The sequence below is a fragment of the Vanacampus margaritifer genome, chromosome 5 (genome assembly GCF_051991255.1).
Source record: "Vanacampus margaritifer isolate UIUO_Vmar chromosome 5, RoL_Vmar_1.0, whole genome shotgun sequence".
In the NCBI taxonomy this organism is placed as follows: domain Eukaryota; kingdom Metazoa; phylum Chordata; class Actinopteri; order Syngnathiformes; family Syngnathidae; genus Vanacampus; species Vanacampus margaritifer.
Genome location: NC_135436.1, coordinates 29,559,595 through 29,580,226, shown reverse-complemented (window position 1 = coordinate 29,580,226; position 20,632 = coordinate 29,559,595). Strand labels below are relative to the sequence as shown.

The window sequence follows — 20,632 nt, the reverse complement described above, 5'->3', positions numbered from 1 at the left end:
CGGGTGGGGGGGGGGGGGGTCAAGCCGAGTCCCCTGCGGTGAAATCAAGATGTAACAGAGGCACAGAGGAGGTAAACGGCTTCGGCGGTGACAAACGGCCTCGGCGTGAGAGGCACAAGTGAAAAAGCCGAGATGGGCTCGACGCGCATCGTCACCTCTGCAAGGATCGCAGTCACATGACCGTCGGGAGATTTCTGCAAAGGGGAATTTTTTTCTTGACAAAGGAGTTTGTTTTTCATCTTGAAGCAATGCAAAAAAAAAAAAAAAAAGGTCAAACCAGGTGCTGTCCCGCGGGGCTCAGCAGCAAGTAGTCAGGCTTTTTTGGGAGGGGGCTTGCAATGGTCAAATTGTAAAAGACAACCATGTCATGTTCTTTTGTAACAAGACAATTGTGAATGGAAGCTTCCGCACATGATAAGCGCAAACTCCTGGAAGCCCGTGACCGCACTCTGAGTGGCTCCCGTTTTTTTCTTTTTTCATTTTGGGATTGTTTATTATTATTTGTTTTTAACAAACCCAAAACATTCTTCAGAAAACGCTGATGAGCATCTTCATGAAAAACGGGAACAAATGTATAATAATAATAATGTAAAAATATATATATTGATAATTGTAATTGGTGCAGGTTCTTCTATCTTACATCTCTATGACTTTGTAAAAGGCTAAAATTTACAGTACATACTGGCTAGAATCTGCCCGAAATGTCTCAAATGCCACAAGATGGCGGTAAAAGCAATACATGAAGTGGCTCAAATCACTTAACGCCAAGATTCCCAAATCAACCAAAACAACACTTTCACTGCTTCGGCGTGAACACAAAGAGAACAAATGCAGCAGATGAGTTATTGGCTGATAACGAGGGGTGCGAACCTGTCTTTTAGGTCTGGCAATTCGATTCACAATCGATTTTCGATTCATAATGATTTGCTTGACAAAGATTTCTGCTTCAATTCATAGATCGTGTGAATCGTCATGAGTCTGACTCGCTAATGCTAATTAGCACACTAGCACTTTTATCACTCAAAAGAACGGCTATTCAAAAAAAAAACGCTTCAGGAATGTATACAGAAAAGCATCTTAACATTATTCACTGGAATATGCGCTTCCTATGCTGCTGCAAAAAATGTTTTTATTAGCATAACTTGATTGTGACTTTTTCCTTCTACTCTCTAATGTGGCTACAACATAACTGAACGTGCGGAGCCACACTGCCCCCAAGTGGCCAAATCGTATACAACATCAACAGCACTCCCCTACTAATAAAAAAGCAAAATCCGGAAATAAACAAAATCTGTGAACGCTACAACATAAACATGTTGTGTTGATTGTGTTATCATCCCTTACTTGTGTCCCAAATGTTTGAGGAAGTAGGCGAGCACTTTGAGCGACTGCACTTGAACGTTTTCACTCTTGGATGCCAGGAGTTTGTAGATGACCCTGCCAGACACACAAAAGACAGAAACCGGCACAAGCCTTCACTTCCCGCCGTGAAAAGACGGCAGATATCCTAATAAGAGCAACGCACATGCGTGTGCGTGCATGCTTTCAAACTTGATTGGATCAGGTGACCAATCGCCTCCACGTCGTATTATGAATTCCGTGTGATCATTTGGTGACACGTTTCGTCGCTTGACTGTGAACGGGTGGAGCCGCTCGCGTGACATGCTGGCCTAAGACTGACCGTATTCCGTTTCTCTGGTCAAAAGCGGGGATCATGGAGGCGGGGTGCTCGGACATGAGGGCCACCACCAGCTGCAACACGTCGTGTAGGTTCTCATCCTGCAGAGAAAAGTACACGGGAGGAGAAAACTCAAGGCTCAAAATAAACGTCGCCGATCACAACACAAACGTATTGAAAAGCAAAACGGAGAATCGCAGATTTTTGCATTTTGCTTTGGCTAGCAAGCTAGTGCGGCCTTAACATGTTTTGGTGTCATTTTTAAGTTAGTAATCATCGCCTCCAAGGCGATGCACTTCTGATGAAAATTGTTACTACGAGGAAAAGACGGAGAAGTCGTGCTACTTGCTAAGCTAACATAAAACAGACACGTAATTGTTTAAGGTTGGAATTGGGTATTTTATGAAGGAGCAAAACTGCCAAAATTAATTATAAATAAATGACTAAATAGATAAATAAATGAATAAAAGTGAAAATAAAAACCGATATAAAAAATATAATTCAAAAATTAAATACAAAAAAATAAATATAAATGGAAATAAAAACACCAAAAAAGTTATATATTCATAAATGAAGAAAGAAAAAGAAAAAGAAATGGAAAAAATAAGATTAAAAAAATTTAAATAAATACAAAAATAAATATATAAATAGAATTAAATATCAATCAATAAATAAAAACACTCTGCTGTCACATTTATTTATTTCATGCTGCAGACACTCTGTCAAGGCAAAATGTTATTCAAGTGAGGGGGCGGTCCTAAGCGTGTCTTGGGTTGGACTCCGCCCTTGCAAACTGCCTGACGTGAGCGGCTCGGTGAACAAGGAAGTCTCGCCGGCTTGCATGGAGAGCTCCAGAAATGGACGACTATCTTGTCCACTGTCACCATGACTACTTGTCGGCTTTTTATTTATTGATTGATATTTAATTCTATTTATTTTTGTATTTATTTCAACATTCATTTTTTTATTTTCATTTATATAATTTTTTTTTGTATTTAAACTTTGAATTCAATTTTTTTATATATTGATTTAGTCATTTATTAATGTTTATTTTTGGTAGTTTTGGTCCTCCATAGTATTTGGCCCATCAACACTTTCTCACACTTTAGTCTGGCGTATTAAACAACCAACTTTTTTGATAGATGGGCAAACATTCCCACACTCCAATCAATGATCTTGTTAAAAGTCTTGCCAGGAGAGTGGAAGCTTTTTTTTTAGCAAAAACAAAATCATATTTTCATCACTGACCGCTTGCCGTAACTGCCACACTTTTGACCGTGTGAGGTGGAGGACGTGTTGGAAGCTCAAAGCGTCACAACGAGTGAAGACGCACGCCGCCACGTACCTCATGCATCGTTGACAAATAGTTGAGGATGCTCTGCAGCTCGTCCTCCTTCACACCGCGGTCCTGAAATTCACAAACGGCAGATGTCAATTCAACATCGACACGGAGAGTAATAGAGAAGCAAAGATCGATACGGTGACATTTTCAATCACCCTTCAAAACTGTTTTTTTTTTCTTCTCCGTACTCATGTATTATACGGTTCCCCAATTTGCTGGTATTAATTGGTTGAGTTAGTTGGTTGGTCAAATCAATGACTGAAAAAGATGGAGATTTAATTTTGTGGCCATATCGCCCAGCCCTACCGGTAACATTTTGTTTTTGGCAATACTCCATGATGAAAAAGTCATGCTTCCTATGTGGCTAACTCGGTGTGTCATGTTTGTCATGAGCTGGAGGTCTTTCTTTCCTCCTAGAGATGTCAGGGTGTGGACCAGGTCCAGAAAGTAAAAAAAACCCTGCCACGGTTTGCCTTTAGCCCCTTGTGTTAGCTAGCTCGCTTCCTAACAGGAGCACCCGGGGAGCTAGCTAGGGAGCTAGCTAGCTAGCTTCCTAACAGGAGCACCCAGGGAGCTAGCTAGGGAGCTAGCTAGCTAGCTTCCTAACAGGAGCACCCAGGGAGCTAGCTAGCTAGCTTCCTAACAGGAGCACCCAGGGAGCTAGCTAGGGCGCTAGCTAGCTAGCTTCCTAACATGAGCACCCAGGGAGCTAGCTTGGGAGCTAGCTAGCTAGCTTCCTAACAGGAGCACCCAGGGAGCTAGCTTGGGTGCTAGCTAACTAGCTTCCTAACAGGAGCACCCAGGGAGCTAGCTAGGGCGCTAGCTAGCTAGCTTCCTAACAGGAGCACCCAGGGAGCTAGCTTGGTAGCTAGCTAGCTAGCACCTGGGGCAAAAAACAAACTTTGGCAGTGTTTTTACTTTCTGAACCTGGATTGGCCACCTCTGGTGTGGCGCTAAAGTGAGGCTATACGTTCAAATCTTGCTAGCAGCTTCAAGACTACATAATCAAGCTTTAATATGGCTGCTGTAAAGATCTCAAAACAATATTTACATGTCAGGACAAAGTGTGCTTCTATTTGGAAGCGAGCGCTTGGCAGTAAGATAAAGAAAAGCGCCCAGCAGACGCCTTTAAAGAATAAAACGGCGTGCGGCTGGTGGGAGCTTTGAGGCACGGAGACGGCTGGGAGATACCTTCAAGATGAGTTGTTTGAGAAAGAGAAGCATGAAAGCCCGCAGAGAGATGATTTCTTTCTGGGTCGGCCTTGGACCATCTGCAGCAAGAGCGAAAGAGACAAAGAAAGCGAGAGAGGTGAAACGTTGGAACATCCACATAACGTACGGCCGCTTGTTTACGTTGCCGTTGTTCTTTCTTGTTTTAATGATGTGGAGCCAGCGTTTGAAGTGGCCATAATGAGCTACTTGTGCATTTGGAAAGAAGGCCTACATATTTTACACGCATTTTCCTCACTTGCCTTGGAACAGGAAAATGTGTCTCCTCTGGTGATAATAAATAAATACATAAATAATTCTCCAACCTTCCAACATATACGACATCCCTAACTTTAAATTTAAAATAAGTCATCTAGCAACGGCAAACCTCAGGAAGCCTCATTAAAAGTGAAAATTTGTTATTAAAGTTATTATAGAGAAGGAAAGCTAGAATTGGGGGGGGGGTACATGAACTGAAAGATTATAAAAATGAGTTAAAAAAAATATGATAAATGGCTAAAAGTCTGTTCAACAAAATTGATTAAAACAAGATATAATTATAGTAAAAAGGCCTTTGGTTTCCTTGCTAGCAATTATTTGTAACCATCTGCCCTAACTGAATACAGTGGTGCCTTGATATACAACTTTAATTCGTAATAAGACTACACTTGTAAATCCAAACACTTGTATCTATGAAATGCATTTATCCTTTAACCGGCCCCAAAAGGAACACAAACGTGTATTTCATGTGTTTTTAATTGGGAAAATAGCATTTCATTCTTTAAAGGAGAAAAGAAATGAAAGGGGACAGAAAGAAGTAAAGCGTGTGATATCTGCCTCTAATCAACACAAAATAAATGACAGCAAACAGTCAAGACGTTTTCAATCCAAACAAAATAATTCAATAGCATGACCTTGTGCTAAATATATTTTTTCTAGTAATTGTGCATTTTAAAAAAATGAAAAAAGATTGAAGTGATTTAGTGTTGTAATCCAGATTGTTCCACAGTCTGACACCTTGAGTTGAAATTCATCGTTCTTTTCTTGTTTTGTTCTGTACTTAGGTTTGGAAAAAAAAAAAATTATACTCACTATCCCCTTTTTTTTGATTTTTTTGATTTGGATGTTAGTTGGTAAAATTTCAGGATAGGCTTTATACATTTTAAAGTGGTTAAACGCCATCAATTCATTACATTTTTAAGTATTTATATATATATAATATTTATATAATATTGGATTAGTGTGGTCTCTGTATCCACAACCGAAAACGACACGAATAGCACGTTTTTGTAAAAGAAAGCTGGATTATTAATTAAATAAAATGTAAGTAACTGAAAAGTTGATGCCACATTTTTTTGCTTCAATCAATAGAAATTGTGCTGCTCCTCCCGTTGTGCATGCCTTAGCCACCTGGGGGCAGTATAATGCAGAGATATGTACAGTATATACTACGGCTGCTCGATTATGAAGAAAATATTAGTCACAAATAATTTGGTAATAATTGAAATTACGATTAGGACAATCATTCGTTTTTTTGGTAAAAAAACAAGAAAAGGTTTAAACGTATAAAATATTAAGACAAATCAATTTCTTTGAAACACTATAATTGTGCAACTTCCTTTTGGACCAAACAAGATTATGCAAATATATCCATTTAAACATCTCCAAATTAGTATTAATAATCTTTTATTTTTGTTTTTCAATTATGCCGATTTTGTAATTGTGGCGTGTAATAATTGAAATTGAAATTGTAATTGAACTTTGATTTATTACACAGCCCTGGTATATAATTTGTTTGCAAGCAGTACGCTAAAAGGAATTTCCAAAGGTGGTTGTTTTAAATGCAATTTTTTTTTTTATTGAAGACTTTTCAATGCGATTTGTCTCCATGTGCCCTGCGATTGGCTGGCCACCAGTGTCGGGCGTACCGGCCCCGCCTCACAAGTGACCCTACAGAGAAGAAGAGAAAATGGATGGATAGTGTATGAACATGTCGGTGTTGCATCGCAGGCGGCCTTGGCAGCCGGGTGGTCAAAAGCCAAGGTCACACCTGCCCATCACAGCGGGCCAACGTGTCATTAACTACTCAGGTGGCCAAATTGGGACGGCGGCACCGTCCACCTGCTGTGCATTGTTAGTTGCTTCAAGCAGAGAAAAAATATTTCCATATTAATTATTGAAGCGCCATTTTGGCATTTTCACCAATTTGGTCGTGAATAACACGTGAATGTTAATGAAAATGGGAAAGCATTTGCATGAGGCTTTTTGGTCATTTTGGAGGCGCGCGCTTGACTAAATGCCACTCGAGTGCGCTCATTAAGAAAGCAGCAAAACCATCTCGAAATGGGAGACAGACTTGTCTATAGCACCGGAACCTGACTTTTGGATTCAAGTTTGTGAAAACGCATTTAAAATGACAAAACACACAAATTTACAACTTATCCAATATAAAATTATTCACAGAACATACATTACTCAATATATGATGAAGAAAATGGGACTCTCAGACTCCGACATTTGTCTCCAATGCTTACAAAACACTACAGACACTTATGTTCATGCTTTATGGTTATGTACTCCGGTTATGTATTTCTGGACTAAAGTCTTAGAAAAACTTTCCGCTATTTTGGACTGTAGGATACCTTTATCTCCAAACTTGTGTTTGCTAGGTGACCTAACAACAACTGACTTACCACATAAACAATTTCAATCTACACTTGTAGCCCTTACTAACGCTAAAAAAACAATTCTTGTTAACTGGAAAAATAAACAAACTGTGAATATCGACCAATGGTCTAACCTCCTCATAAATCACATTTTAATGGAAAAAATATCTGCCTCAAATAAAAAACAAATATCAAAATTTATAGAAACATGGTCTACGTATATAGAATTTTTTAACCTAATTCTGGTTACTTAATTCTGTCTGTTAGCGAGAGCCACTACATCGTGATAACTTACATTGATGTTTCTGCATTTGGCAATTTATTATTATATTATATTATTAGTATGGGATTTTTTTTTTAATGGGCTTTAGGTGAACTGATGAATACACACACGCTCGCACGCACGCACACACACACACACACACACACACGCACATACACATATTCACCCACATACAAAAAAAAGGTATATATATATATATATATATATATATATATATATATATGTGTGTGTATATATATATATATATATATATATGTATATGTATTTTAAAAAAAAAAAGAAAAAAAAACATTAAAATTTTTTTAATTGATTTGTTGGATTTTTAAAAAAAAAATAAAAATAAGGAGAGCAATGATGATGTCAAATCGAATGAACAATACTGAGCTCTCCTGTAAAAGTAGAAAAAAAAAGAAAAAAAAAAAAAGAAATCAGCAAAACTTTGTATGATCCACTTCTACCGTCGTCTTCACCTCCGCAAAGTCAAATTAATTCCATTACTTGGAAGTTGCTCGGCCGGCCGAGCATGGTGTAGGCTACATGCAAACACACACACACACAATTTAATGTCTTGTAATATTGAAGTTTGAAGTGGAGTTTGTAGTTGACTAAGCAAAACAATTAGTTTATATTGTCATATTGGTTTAATTGTAGTTTTTTCTTGTAACAATCAATAAGTAAAATATAATTTTTAAATAAAAGTAGCATAATATTTTGAAACAAGGTGTCAGGCGATCAAAATTTTTAATGGTAATTAATCACATCACTTCGAATTAATCGCAAATTTTATATTTGTTCTAAATGTACAATAAATAAAAAATCCTAAGTTTTCATCCTTCTGTTAACATTAAAGTGGGGGAATTTTTTTTTAAATTAATAGAAATATGGCTGCATCTTTTGGTCATTGACAGTAAATTCATAAAACATAAAAATGAGTTAAAATTCAAAAGATGTACTGTATTGCAAAAAAAAAAAAGTGTGATATTGATATGTGTTGAGGTCATTTTTCTGCCACTAGATGGCATAGTTGCATTTGTAAGACGTTGGTGACAGCTCAGTGCATTTTTCTTTTCACATTAAGAGCGATCTCATCTTTAACATGAAGAAACTTGTGAAATTCTGCACATTTTTAAAATTGCATAATACAACTTGACCGCAGTCTCCAAAAAATATATGCATTATTATTACATGTATTACTGCTCAATTTTGTGGTGTTAAAGGAACTTTAAGTTAACTCAAAATTAACACACACATTTTGACACGCCTACTTGAAAGAAAATTATTTTCACAATTAAAAAAAAAAAAAGTCGACACATTTTTATTCAACTTAAAAAGAATGATTTGTAACGTTAAACGTGTTTTAATCTAATTTGAAACGTAAAAAAAATAATGTTCATTATCGTGTGTCGGGAGCCGCAAGAGGCTGCTGGACTCGAGTTTGGAAAAACGCTATCAGGTGATCGGGTACCTCATGCACAACTCCACTTTGGCCATTCATACGGCGACAAAGCCAAGAGTCACACGGCTCCAACAAACAGTAATCAATGACGAAGCTCCCCGAGGTCGAAGCTAACGGTTAAGTAGCTCGACGGTGATTAATAGAGAGGAGGGAAAAAGAAACTCCGAGACGAGAGCCTGACAAGGAAGAGCCGATAAGAGCGTTATTAGAGCCCGCTAATGCGTTGGAGTTATTCACAAGCAATTATGTCCGACAACTGGGCGCGGCTCTTGTTTCTCCCCGCGGCAGACGATACCTCGCGTCACCCAAGGGCAGGCCGGGTTTATCGAAAAATGATTTATGTCCGTGTGATTAATGCAGTCATCTCCTTGGGTTCATGATGGATGGCTTAGATGTCACGGCATGAACGGAAATCAAGACTTTTGGGCGCTTGCAAAAATTGTACAGTGGAAGCGCCACAATGAATTTGTTCTTTTGTCACCAGTGTTCATTCAGCCACACACAAAAAAAAAAAAAAAACATCACAATTAAACGTCAGCCATACTGTATGTCTATTGTTTCATTTTGATGAAAGAAAAAAGCACCATGCAAAGTTTGAAACACCTTCGACATTTTACTTTCATCTGTCAGACGCAGCTAAGCTAGTTGTGTGAAGTGTGACGCTAAGCTAGCTAGGTTAGCTTGATAGCTTAGCTCAAAATGACATTTCATCATGAGCACATTTTAAAACCAAAATAATCCTTACAAATCAAATTGCAACAATCCAAAGATCAATGATTTTCAACGAGCCGCGAGCGCCATTTCACAGAGTTTTAAGCACACCATTTTAACTTTTGGCGTAAACTCGGATTTGTCAATAGCTGGTTAAATGTAAGCTAAACTTGATGTCAGGTATGCGTTTAATTGTGAAGATAATAAATAGACATTGTAGAGAGTGTAATCTTGAAACATTACCATTAAAAAAAAAAAGGATCTTTTTTTTTCAGCATGCATAAACTCCACTTGGAGCAGTTTTCTGGTCGTGAGTGCCCGTCCGCCATATTTGATGTGGCAGGGCTCCAACAAACTAATGCACATAAACTTGGCTCAACTTCCAAAAAGTGACAACCTACAAAGTGAATGACTTTCATTCATTCATTTACACACATGAATCGATTTGAGAAGCAGATTGGCAACAAAACAACATAAGGTGTTTTTAAAACGGACTACTTTACCCAACTCTCACATTCAGTATCATCACAGTAAACGATGTCACACTCATACAAACATGCATTCTTCTTAATAATTTAAGTGTTTACAATCAAATTTTTTTTTTTTTTAACTAATGTACGCTTTGATGTTATCAAGCCTGCCACAGTTTGGCTTGAGCTGCTGATGCTAGCTAGGGAGCTAGCTAGCTCCCTAGCAGGTAAACGAGCACAATGGGTGCTAGCAAGCTAGCACCTGGCAGGGTTTTTACTTTCTGGACTTGGATTTGCCACCTCTGGACTTGACTTGCTTGAAATTTGCTGGCGACTCGACTTGCTCTATTTGTTCTACTTGCACATACAGTATGGGACTTACTCCCACCTCTGCTCAGTGCTTCATGTCAAATAATAATAATAATAATAATAATGCTGTTTTTTTTCTCTTCATTACCGTGTCCTCCTTGGGACTTTGGAGGTGTAAATATTGGAGGTGTCGAGCAGGGGGCACGTTTGAAAAACCACCACAATCAGTGGTGTGCACCTTCCGCGTGGGTAATCCATCAGTTTGAGCATAATTTAAAGTGCGAGCCTTCAAGCGACATTAGCCCTCGGAGGCAGCAAAGTGGTGCGCGGAGACACAGAGTGAGCGAGCGAGGGAGGGAGGAAGGGAGTTTCGGGAGGTGTCGTGACGAGCAAAACAGCTTTTCATTGCTCGTTACCGAGCGAGGGGTGCGAGACAAAGGAAGCGGGCCATTGATTGAGACGGACTACGCCGTGGCTCAAAGGAACTAAAAGAGGCCGAAGCGTTTCTCGGAGAGGCCGCAGTGACTTTTGCACATAAACGCATGATGTACGGCTTTAATTTTGAGAGCCCTCACTATTAAAAACCTGAGGCGGGCGGGGAGGCTGCTTCAACGTCCTCCACGTGTCCCCATAATTGAACACTTCATTACCTGCTCCGCTTTCTCTTTATAAGCGCCTTTGTTTGGTCATTTCTCACTCGACATTGACCGAGCCGCCAAATCAAGCTGAGGATTAATGGCGGCAGGACCCCGCGCGCAAAATGACCCGCAGGAAGAAAGACATCCCTTTCTGAGATTCGTCTCCGCGCCCAACGTCGTCTTTTCCATCTTTTGTTTAAAACGGAGTCTGCGTGGCAGAGGCGTAATTGGGGAGCGCGCCGGGAGGAAAACCAATCAAGTGCAATAAGTCTTTGCGCGGGATCCAGACGCCTTCCATCTGCTCGTACTCATAGAGACCGCTGCATAATGACACGGTGCAGACTCAGGCATTGTTTGCTTCCTAAAAACAAGACAAACTACGCCGTCGCACTTTCCTAAAAAGAAAAGATTGATCACGTTGTAATGTATATTAAACAACTGCTAGTGTTGCCCTTGTATGCATCGTTCATTTCCTGGAAAGACAAACTTAACATCGCACTTGCCTGAAAAGAAAACATTTCTGCTGTTGTATATTATTAAATATAGATAAATAAATAAATGAATAAATAAATAAATGAATGAAATAAATCTAAAATAAATCTAAAATAAAACTACAATAAATCTAAAATAAATCTAAAATAAAACTAAAAATAAATAAAAAACTGTTGCCTGCTTTTTCCTAAAAAGAAAAGTCAAGGTGTTGTATATTATTAAATATAGATAAATAAATAAATGAATAAATAAATAAATGAATGAAATAAATCTAAAATAAATCTAAAATAAAACTACAATAAAACTAAAAATAAATAAAAACTGTTGCCTGCTTTTTCCTAAAAAGAAAAGTCAAGGTGTTGTATATTATTAACTAATTTGCTCCCAAAAACATATAAAAATGTTCTATTTAGTCCCAAAAACATACTTATGCGTTTTGTATGGGGTTTTTTTTTATGCTAGAGCATACAGAAGGCTTTGATGCAGCCTCTGACCTGACCTGACCTGAAGGCAATGATAGTTATTACAAAAAAACGGCCAGCAGGTGACAACAGAGCAAAAGAGATCAACCAGGGCCATGTTGCAAAAAGACAAACTATTTATGCTGCACTTCCCTAAAGAAGAAGAAAGAAGACTTGAGCTAGTAAGTAACATTAAATATGTTAATGTTGTTGTGTCGTTCATTTAAAAAAAAAAAACTTTCCAAAAATATACTAGTTAAGGTGTTAAATATGATTAAATATTTACATTTTTAGCCTAGATGTGACAGTTTTTACAGGCAGGATTTGTTCAACCTTCCCGTGGACTTTCACATGTTTGGTACACTCTGAGGCTGGAGACACGGTGCAGGGACATTGTCCTTTTGACAAATATGACACACTTACTACAATCCCGCAGGGAGACAAACAAAAAAAAAAAATCAATGGAAAACAAGTAACGGCCTTTGCTGCCGGCTGTTTTACTGGATTTTGACTGATTTTGCAAAGCCCGCAGAATATTGTGTTATATTGCTATAAAAACATGGAAGCTACCAAAAGAAAGATTAGAGTGTCTTCTTTCACCAGGAAATCTTTTTTTCCATTTTGCATTTTACTGCAGTACTTCAGAATGGGCAATAAAACGTGAGCTGCACACGCTAAATTGCACCTGAGGTCCTAAAAAGCTTGTTGAATTTCATGAGCTTCAATCATGCACGTTTCCTTTTGTACAGCAAGACAAAAGAATAAAGACATCATTTGTGAAGCTGTGAATGTGTAGTTAGCCGAACCCCAGCTAACCCGAAGCCAAAAAGGTCACCACCATTATTAGCAGGGAATTAATTAAAGGAATATAGGCCTCGACTCATCTGCAGCACGGCCTGTGGGAATCCGTCTTGATCCCGGGATATCAGACGCAAATTTATTCTGACAAATTAGCCGTGAAGCGTGCCGCTAACAATGGACGAAATCACCTCTTGACGGCATGACAAGTGTTATGCTATCAGAATGAACGTTTTCACCGCCAGGGAGGAGATTACATCACAACAAGCTGTGGAATGGGGGGGGGGGGGGTCCATGTGCGATAGGGTGCTAATAAAAAAGGAGAATGAGAATGAAGAATGAACACGACATTTCAAGGACACTTTCAACACTGTTGATTGGCTTTGTGACCGACTTCAATCCCTTCACTGCCGCTGTTGAACTAACTGCAAAACGACAAGCTGCTTTAAAGTCATCCTTCAGGTCATATACACGGTGGTCCCAAATTGGAGACGTTTTGAGGACTGTCTTTGTGCTTGCGTAGGCACTGCTGTTTTGGTTCGCAAACAGTCCAAATAGGCATACAATAATAGTGTCTATGAAGTGTGTTCATTTGGTATGGTGGATGGATGCTAGTTAGCTTAGCACGCTAGCTTGTTAGATGGATAGATGCTTATTAGCTTAGCATGCTACCTTGTTAGATGGATGGATGGACGCTTGTTAGCTTAGCATAGTAGCTGGTTAGATGGATGGATGGATGGATACTTGTGAGCTTAGCATGGTAGCTGGTGTATTGGACGGGTGAGTGGATGGATGGTAGTTGACTTGGCTTTATAGCTGGTTAGATGGAAGGATGGATGCTATTTAGCTTAGCATGCTAGCTTATTGGATGTATGGCTGTATGGATGCTACTTGGCTTGGCATGATAGCTGGTTAGATGGAAGGATGGATGCTCATTAGCTTAGCATGCTAGCTGATTAAATGGATGGATGGATGCTAGTTGGCTTAGCATGCTCGCTGGAAGGATGAATGCTATTTAGCTTAGCATGGTAGCTGATTGGATGGATGAATGCGAGTTGGCTTAGCATGTTAGCTGGTTAGATGGAAGGATGGATGCTCATTAGCTTAGCATGCTAGCTGATTAAATGGATGGATGGATGCTAGTTGGCTTAGCATGCTCGCTGGAAGGATGAATGCTATTTAGCTTAGCATGGTAGCTGATTGGCTGGATGAATGCGAGTTGGCTTAGCATGTTAGCTGGTTAGATGGAAGGATGGATGCTCATTAGCTTAGCATGCTAGCTGATTAAATGGATGGATGGATGCTAGTTGGCTTAGCATGCTCGCTGGAAGGATGAATGCTATTTAGCTTAGCATGGTAGCTGATTGGCTGGATGAATGCGAGTTGGCTTAGCATGTTAGCTGGTTAGATGGAAGGATGGATGCTCATTAGCTTAGCATGCTAGCTGATTAAATGGATGGATGGATGCTAGTTGGCTTAGCATGCTCGCTGGAAGGATGAATGCTATTTAGCTTAGCATGGTAGCTGATTGGCTGGATGAATGCGAGTTGGCTTAGCATGTTAGCTGGTTAGATGGAAGGATGGATGCTCATTAGCTTAGCATGCTAGCTGATTAAATGGATGGATGGATGGATGGAGGTGTGTAGGCAGGTAGGTGGATGGGTAAGTAGGTGTGTTCTCACCGAGACCCTTTGGGCCGATACCACTGCCGTCTGCCGGGTTGACGGCCCAGTAGTAGTACTTGAGCGTGTTCATGAGCTGGAGCACTGTGCCGCCTCGCCGGATGGTGCTGTGGATGGTCGCCGTGCCGATGAATTCGGACGACAAGTACGTGTACAGGGACAGCTGGATCTGCGGTGGACACAAACACACGAGAAATTAAAAGATGGACGTAAAGCAGAGGTGGCAAATCCAGGTCCAGAAAGGAAAAACCCTGCCACAGTTTGGCTTTAGCCTCAGGTGCTAGCTAGCTGTGGCAGGGTTTTTTTTACTTTCTGGACCTGGATTTGCCACCTGTGCTCCCTCGCAGGTAAACGAGCGCCATGGGAGCTAGCTGGAGAGCTAGCTAGGGAGCTAGCTAGGGAGCTAGTGGCATTTTGGCAAATACAAATATGGATGGATGGTTAAAAAAAAAAAGCAAATCTGTGAATTCTTGGATAGCGAACCCCGAATAGGCAGACGTGTTTAACTTACAAGCCTTTAAAAAGTAAACGTTCCAAAATATAACTCCTTTAGTTATTCCTTCCCTGACAAGAGAAAAACATTTGTCTAGTGACTTGCTGCCATCGTTTGACACGAGCCTGCGCCTCTGGCCACCGCAGGAGACGGCACGGCGCGTCCTGAGGGACGGCGACGACGCCACTGCGGGTACCAACGGAGCTCAAAGTGCTCTAACCCACTTCATTACCTCAATGTTTGTCTCATTTTTCTCCCTCTTGCTGTCTGCTGCTGCTCTACTTTGGAGGACTGTCGCAGGCCGGCCTCCAGACAATATTTATTTCCCCTTATATTTATTCATGACGGGTTGCAGCAGCAGCTGCTTACTGGAGACAAGCCGTGTTTTCAACAGGGCTTGCGTGATAACTCCTTTTGGACCTACACGAGTTAGCCCGCCCGCGCGGGCTCACCTTGGCAGGGGTGTGGATCCAGATGGCGGCGTTGAACAGGATGTGGTCGCAGAGCTGCTTCAGCAGCGGCGCGCCGTACGGCAGCCCGTCCAGATACTTGGCGAAGGAAAGGAACTGCTCCAGCACCGACCTGCTGATGTGCGCGCGGGACGACTGGGGAGGACACGGACGGGGACAAGTGAAGAAAGCCAACAAGTGACATTAGTGCGGTTTCCATCCACCTATTTTTATTCAAATTTTCAAGAAATGCGAAAACTGAATGGAAACGCTAGAAATTTGAAAAATGGCCCAAAATTTGCAAAAAAGTTTTTACGCTGAGAGGGGGTGGATTTTGAAGCGTATCAAAAAAAAAAAAAAAGCAACTTTTTGCAAATAACCGCTGGCAAGACTGGATACACGTCGCACGTTTTGACCGGATATTACGTCAAACGGACGTTTGTAGTCCCAAAGCAATTTTGGATGATAAATGTTGTTAATTACCATGAAAGTGGACAAATATGGTTGCCAAATACAAATGTGGGTGCATCTTTTAGTTCCTTGATTTAGTAATTAATTCATAAATTTACTTAAAAAGATATACTAAACAGTTAAAAAAGAGGTATTTTTTTTTTGCTACTCAGCGGCATTAGTGTTTCATGTTGGACATTGTTGACAGAACATGAAGCGACTTGTGGACTGTTTTGTTCATTGGTTACAACTAGTAACGAGTCCCTACAAATCTTTTTTATTTTTTTTTATTTCAGTGACTCCTTTGCGCAACGTTGTATGTTAAATAACGCATGCACAATCATATTTAATGTTCTGTAATGCCATCGAAGGCCTTCATGAGACAAAATCAATTGAATGATGTTTAATACTTTTTAACTCTTTGACTGCCAGACGTTTTCAGAAAAGGGATGCCGTGGGTGCTGATCTTTCAAGGTCCACAGAAAATTATGTGTTTGGACTATGGAAACACACATACTACCAAATGAAAGATTGGACTCTCATCTTTCATCAGAAAAAATAAGTTTGTTTCTACCTTATTCCGTTTTTCAGTAATCAACAATAGAAAATGGTTAGTTTCACCTCTGTTTTGAAACAAACGTCTTTTAACGTCTTTGGCACTCCTCCATAGGATTTTACTAAACGTTATTTAACGTTTTTGGCAGTCAAAGAGTTAAGGACTCACGGAAACCATTTTTGTGTTTTGAAGAAAGAAAACTAGAATTAGAACTAGAGTAGCTTGGCAAGCGTGCGTCATTTTGGATTTGTGCATTCGACTCAACGTCCCATTTAATAAACGGCATCGTAGTAAAAGGCGTTGCAACACCGTCAAATAGCTCCAAAACGTTTGACTTTGCATCGAATGTTCACATGCGCTTTGCTGACACCTGTTCTCTGCCCTGCTGGGGATCCGGCAACGGCGGGGAAAGAGATAAATGAGGATACGGGAGAAGCAAAGGTGGCGGTTTAATCATATCTTGAACAGATGGAGTCATACGCCAGGGTGTGAAAGCAAGCCAGGAAGGGGGGGGGGGGGTCACTTCCTTGGTGCCTGCGTGTTGTCAGCTGGCGAGGCGCGGAGTGACATAAAGCGGTGTGATTTTTCAGGAAAGCATTCTGGGGAGCCCGCAGACACAACAGCGTGAAAAAAAATCCCGCCAAATGTTTTGCGTTACCTTTTCCAGCAGGTAGCCGATGACCAAAAAGCCTTTTCCGCCCAGCATCTGCTCCTGCATGGCGACGGAGCTCTTCAGCAACTCCACCAGAAAGGCCAGCAGGGTCGCGCTGACAAAAGCCAGGAGACGTCACAATTACATCACATTTTCTTTTTAGTATTCGTGCAACATCAGTTGTTTGCTTTCTAGTTAGGGAAGTGCAAACAATCACAATCAGTCGCTGCTCTTTTGCTTAAGGACATTTAACATTATGATTATTTTTTTTATTTAAGGATGAAAGTGCAAAAGCAACAGCTTGATTTCTTTTTAGGAAAGTGCAACACTAATTGTTTTCCTTTTTTTTTTTTTTAAATCATCAAGTTTTCTGATTGATTTGTATTAAACTGCAACATCAATTGTTTGTTTACTCTTTAGGGAAAAGGCAACCTCAGTAATTTGTCTCCTTTCAGAAAGGGCCACATCATGTTTTAGTTTTCAGAAAACACCAATTGTCTTCTTTTTTCGAACGCGTGACATCAACTTGAAGTTTTCATTTTCGGAAAGTGCAAAATCAAATGTTAGGTTGTTTTTTTTTCCAGAAAGTGCAACAACACTGTTTTCTTTTTTATCAGTTGTCTTTAAAAAAAAAGTGTCAATGAATTGTTTGCAACAGCAATTTCCTGTTCTCTTTTTACACAATAAATTTTGTAGAGTACATTTTACTCTTAAAAAAAAAAAAAAAAAAAGTAATTGGTCCCACTCTAAGGAGTAAAATATACACATGGAAGAGAGTAAAATAATCAGAGTAAATTTTACTCAAAGTATTTTGTGTGTACGAGAGAATGTTTTTGGTCTCCTTTTGAACAGTAGCAAACAGTAGGAGTGGCATAGCTCAGGTGGTAGAGCGGCCAACGCCCAAGCTGAAAGTACTCACAAAAATTCCTTCTAAAATTTAAATTCTGAGTAAAAAAAAAAAAAAAAACGTTACTATTTTTTTGTCATGGGATAGGCCAATTCTCTTGTACAGAGTAAAAATACTTTGAGTAAAATTGACTTTACTCTGTTTATGGTGGGACCATATAGACTCTTTTTAGAGCAAAATATACTCTACAAAATGTACTGGAGAGTACTTAATTAAAAGCACATTCACCGTTCGGGTTAGACATATGGCAAGGGTTGGATGCGAGTGAAAACGATACATGACTGTAAATATGGCACTTACAGAACGCTCTCAACTCCTAAAGCCGTCATGAAAGACTCTATAAAGAAAATGAATGCTGTTCCTGGAAAGAGGCTTATGTTGGTCAAATGTGAGCGCTTCTGGAGAAGGTCATCTTAAGGGCTTAATATGGCAGCACAATGCACGCGAGGAGGCACGAAAGGTCCGCTAAGGGCGCCGCCTCCGTTGTTGCATTGAAGCCTTTGGCGGAGTGACAGCGGTGGCGAGCGGCGCCCCCGTAATCGGCTTTGCCTGGCATCCCTCCCGTGGCCTCCACTCAAGCGCAACAATAACAAGGACGCAATCGCTCCGGCGCAGGCTGGCCCGGAGATGCGCTGCACGCATGCAAAGTCACGGCGCCGGAGTGGCGCCGAGTCGGTTTGCGCCACGCCGAGGCGCTCGTTTACGACGGGCGTTGACACGGTTAAAAAAATAATAATAATTAATTCATGGGGGGGGGGGCTTTGTTTGAGCGCAGGATTATGCAAAGTTTCTCTGATAACATTTAGGTGCGAATACACAAACACCGTAAACTAGAAATGTGTTTGTTTTGTTTTTTCAGGGCCATTGCTTATACCAATTATTGTTATTTATTTATTATTTATTTATTTTCTGTGTTTGCCTTCTCACCAATGACATTTCATGCAACTTCAGTTTCTCTGATTTTGCTACTTAAAGGCACAACACATGTTTGATGAAAATTTTAGTCTATAAATGACGGGTAGAGTATTTATTAGGGCCAGTGAAGAGAGAAAAAAAAAGTCTGGCAGGATTCTCACTTTATTCTCAGAATTCTGACGTTAAAGTGAGAACTCGGACTTTATTCTAAGAAGTCTCCCTTTAAAGTCAGAATTCTGAGATTAAAGTCAGAATTTTGACTTTAAAGTCAGATCAAAGTGAGAATTCTCACTTTAAGTTTAGAATTCTGATTTCTGAGATTAAAGTGAGAATTCTCACTTTAACTCTTTGACTGCCAAAAACGTTAAATAACGTTTAGTAAAATCCTATGGAGGAGTGCCAAAGACGTTAAAATACGTTTTTTCAAAACAGAGGTGAAACTAACCATTTTCTATTGTTGATTACTGAAAAACGGAATAAGGTAGAAACAAACTTTTTTTTCTGATGAAAGATGAGAGTCCAATCTTTCATTTGGTAGTATGTGTGTTACCATAGTCCAAACACATAATTTTCTGTGGACCTTGAAAGATCAGTCAAAAATGCTTAAATCGGCTGGCACCCAAGGCATCCCTTTTCTGAAAACGTCTGGCAGTCAAAGAGTTAAAGTCAGAATTCTGAAATTAAAGAATAAAGTCAGAATCCTGTCAACCTTTTTTTTTTCCTCTTTACTGGCTCTAATATTCCATCAATAAATGACAGACAACAAAACTACCAAATTCCAAATATTATCATTTAGAGCATTTATTTATAGAAAAAAAACCAGGTCAGTGTTTTTTTTTTCCTTTCTGTTATTTTTTTTTTCTACAGCAGCGTGCAATGGAAAGCCTCTCCAAATGTCAGCGCTGGGACGACAGAGGGCAAAGATAAGAGACGACTTCAGAGGCCGAGAGTTTTGGCGTGCAGGGCCCGTGCCGTTGTAGCGAGCGGGCCCCCGCTGTGGCTTTCTGGTCAAACCGTTGGCGTTGGCCCAGCATGGAATCACATCAGAGCTCCGACGCCATCCAGAACTCAGTGGGAGAGATTTGGAGCGGCCAGCTCACAAGGACGATGCTAGCTCGCTAGCCGCATTAGCCAGTAATCATAAATAAAACGCATGCAAAGTTTTTTGTTTTTTTTCAGGAGAGCTCAGTATTGTTCATTCGATTTGACATCATCATTGCTCTCCTTTTTTTAAAAAAACAAATAAATTTAAAAAAAAATAACTCTTTGACTGCCAAAAACGTTAAATAACGTTAAGTAAAATCCTATGGAGGAGTGCCAAAGACGTTAAAAGACGTTAAAAGACGTTTGTTTCAAAACAGAGGTGAAACTAACCATTTTCTATTGTTGATTATTGAAAAACGGAATAAGGTAGAAACAAACTTTTTTTTTCTGATGAAACATGAGAGTCCAATCTTTCATTTGGTAGTATGTGTGTTTCCATAGTCCAAACACATAATTTTCTGTGGACCTTGAAAGATCAGTCAAAATGCTTAAATCGGCTGGCACTGGCGACATCCCGTTTCTGAAAACGTCTGGCAGTCAAAGAGTTTAATAAATGTTTTTTTTAATTTTTTTTTAATTTTTTTTAAAATATATATACATATACACACATATATATATATATATATATATATATATATATATATATATATATTTTTGTATGTGGGTGAGTATGTGTATGTGCGTGTGTGTGTGTGCGTGCGAGCGTGTGTGTATTCATCAGTTCACCTAAAGCCCATTAAAAAAAATCCCATACTAATAATATAATATAATAATAAACACATGCAAAGTTGACGGAGAGTCGAACATCCAAAGTCAAAAGTCCAGTTTGATGTTTGAAGTCACAGTGGAATCAAAGTCGTCCGTGTCGGCAAGCAGCTAGCTTGCTACTAGCCACGATGCTTTCAGCTACAAACAATTAACCAGGTCTTCGCAGGTGTCGATTAAAAAGGCCTCTGACATTCTTGAGTCAT

The 20,632-nt window shown here is 39.8% G+C and overlaps 1 protein-coding gene across 5 annotated transcripts in view; it reads right to left on the bottom strand.

Moving 5' to 3' along the window:
- The window catches only part of nbeab (neurobeachin b), a 223,230-nt gene that overhangs the window by 148,609 nt on the left and 53,989 nt on the right, over positions 1–20,632 (bottom strand). For all 5 annotated transcript variants that reach the window (XR_013294247.1, XM_077566748.1, XM_077566749.1 and 2 more), the window contains exons 11-17: positions 16,802–16,910; positions 15,141–15,293; positions 14,196–14,364; positions 4,212–4,291; positions 3,024–3,086; positions 1,682–1,779; positions 1,345–1,437 (exon numbers count right to left, since the gene is read on the bottom strand). Coding sequence is in view for 4 of the 5 variants with exons in the window: in XM_077566748.1 (XP_077422874.1) it covers positions 1,345–1,437; positions 1,682–1,779; positions 3,024–3,086; positions 4,212–4,291; positions 14,196–14,364; positions 15,141–15,293; positions 16,802–16,910 (765 nt within the window). In the remaining variant the exon portion in view is untranslated. The remainder of the gene's footprint in view (positions 1–1,344; positions 1,438–1,681; positions 1,780–3,023; positions 3,087–4,211; positions 4,292–14,195; positions 14,365–15,140; positions 15,294–16,801; positions 16,911–20,632) is intronic.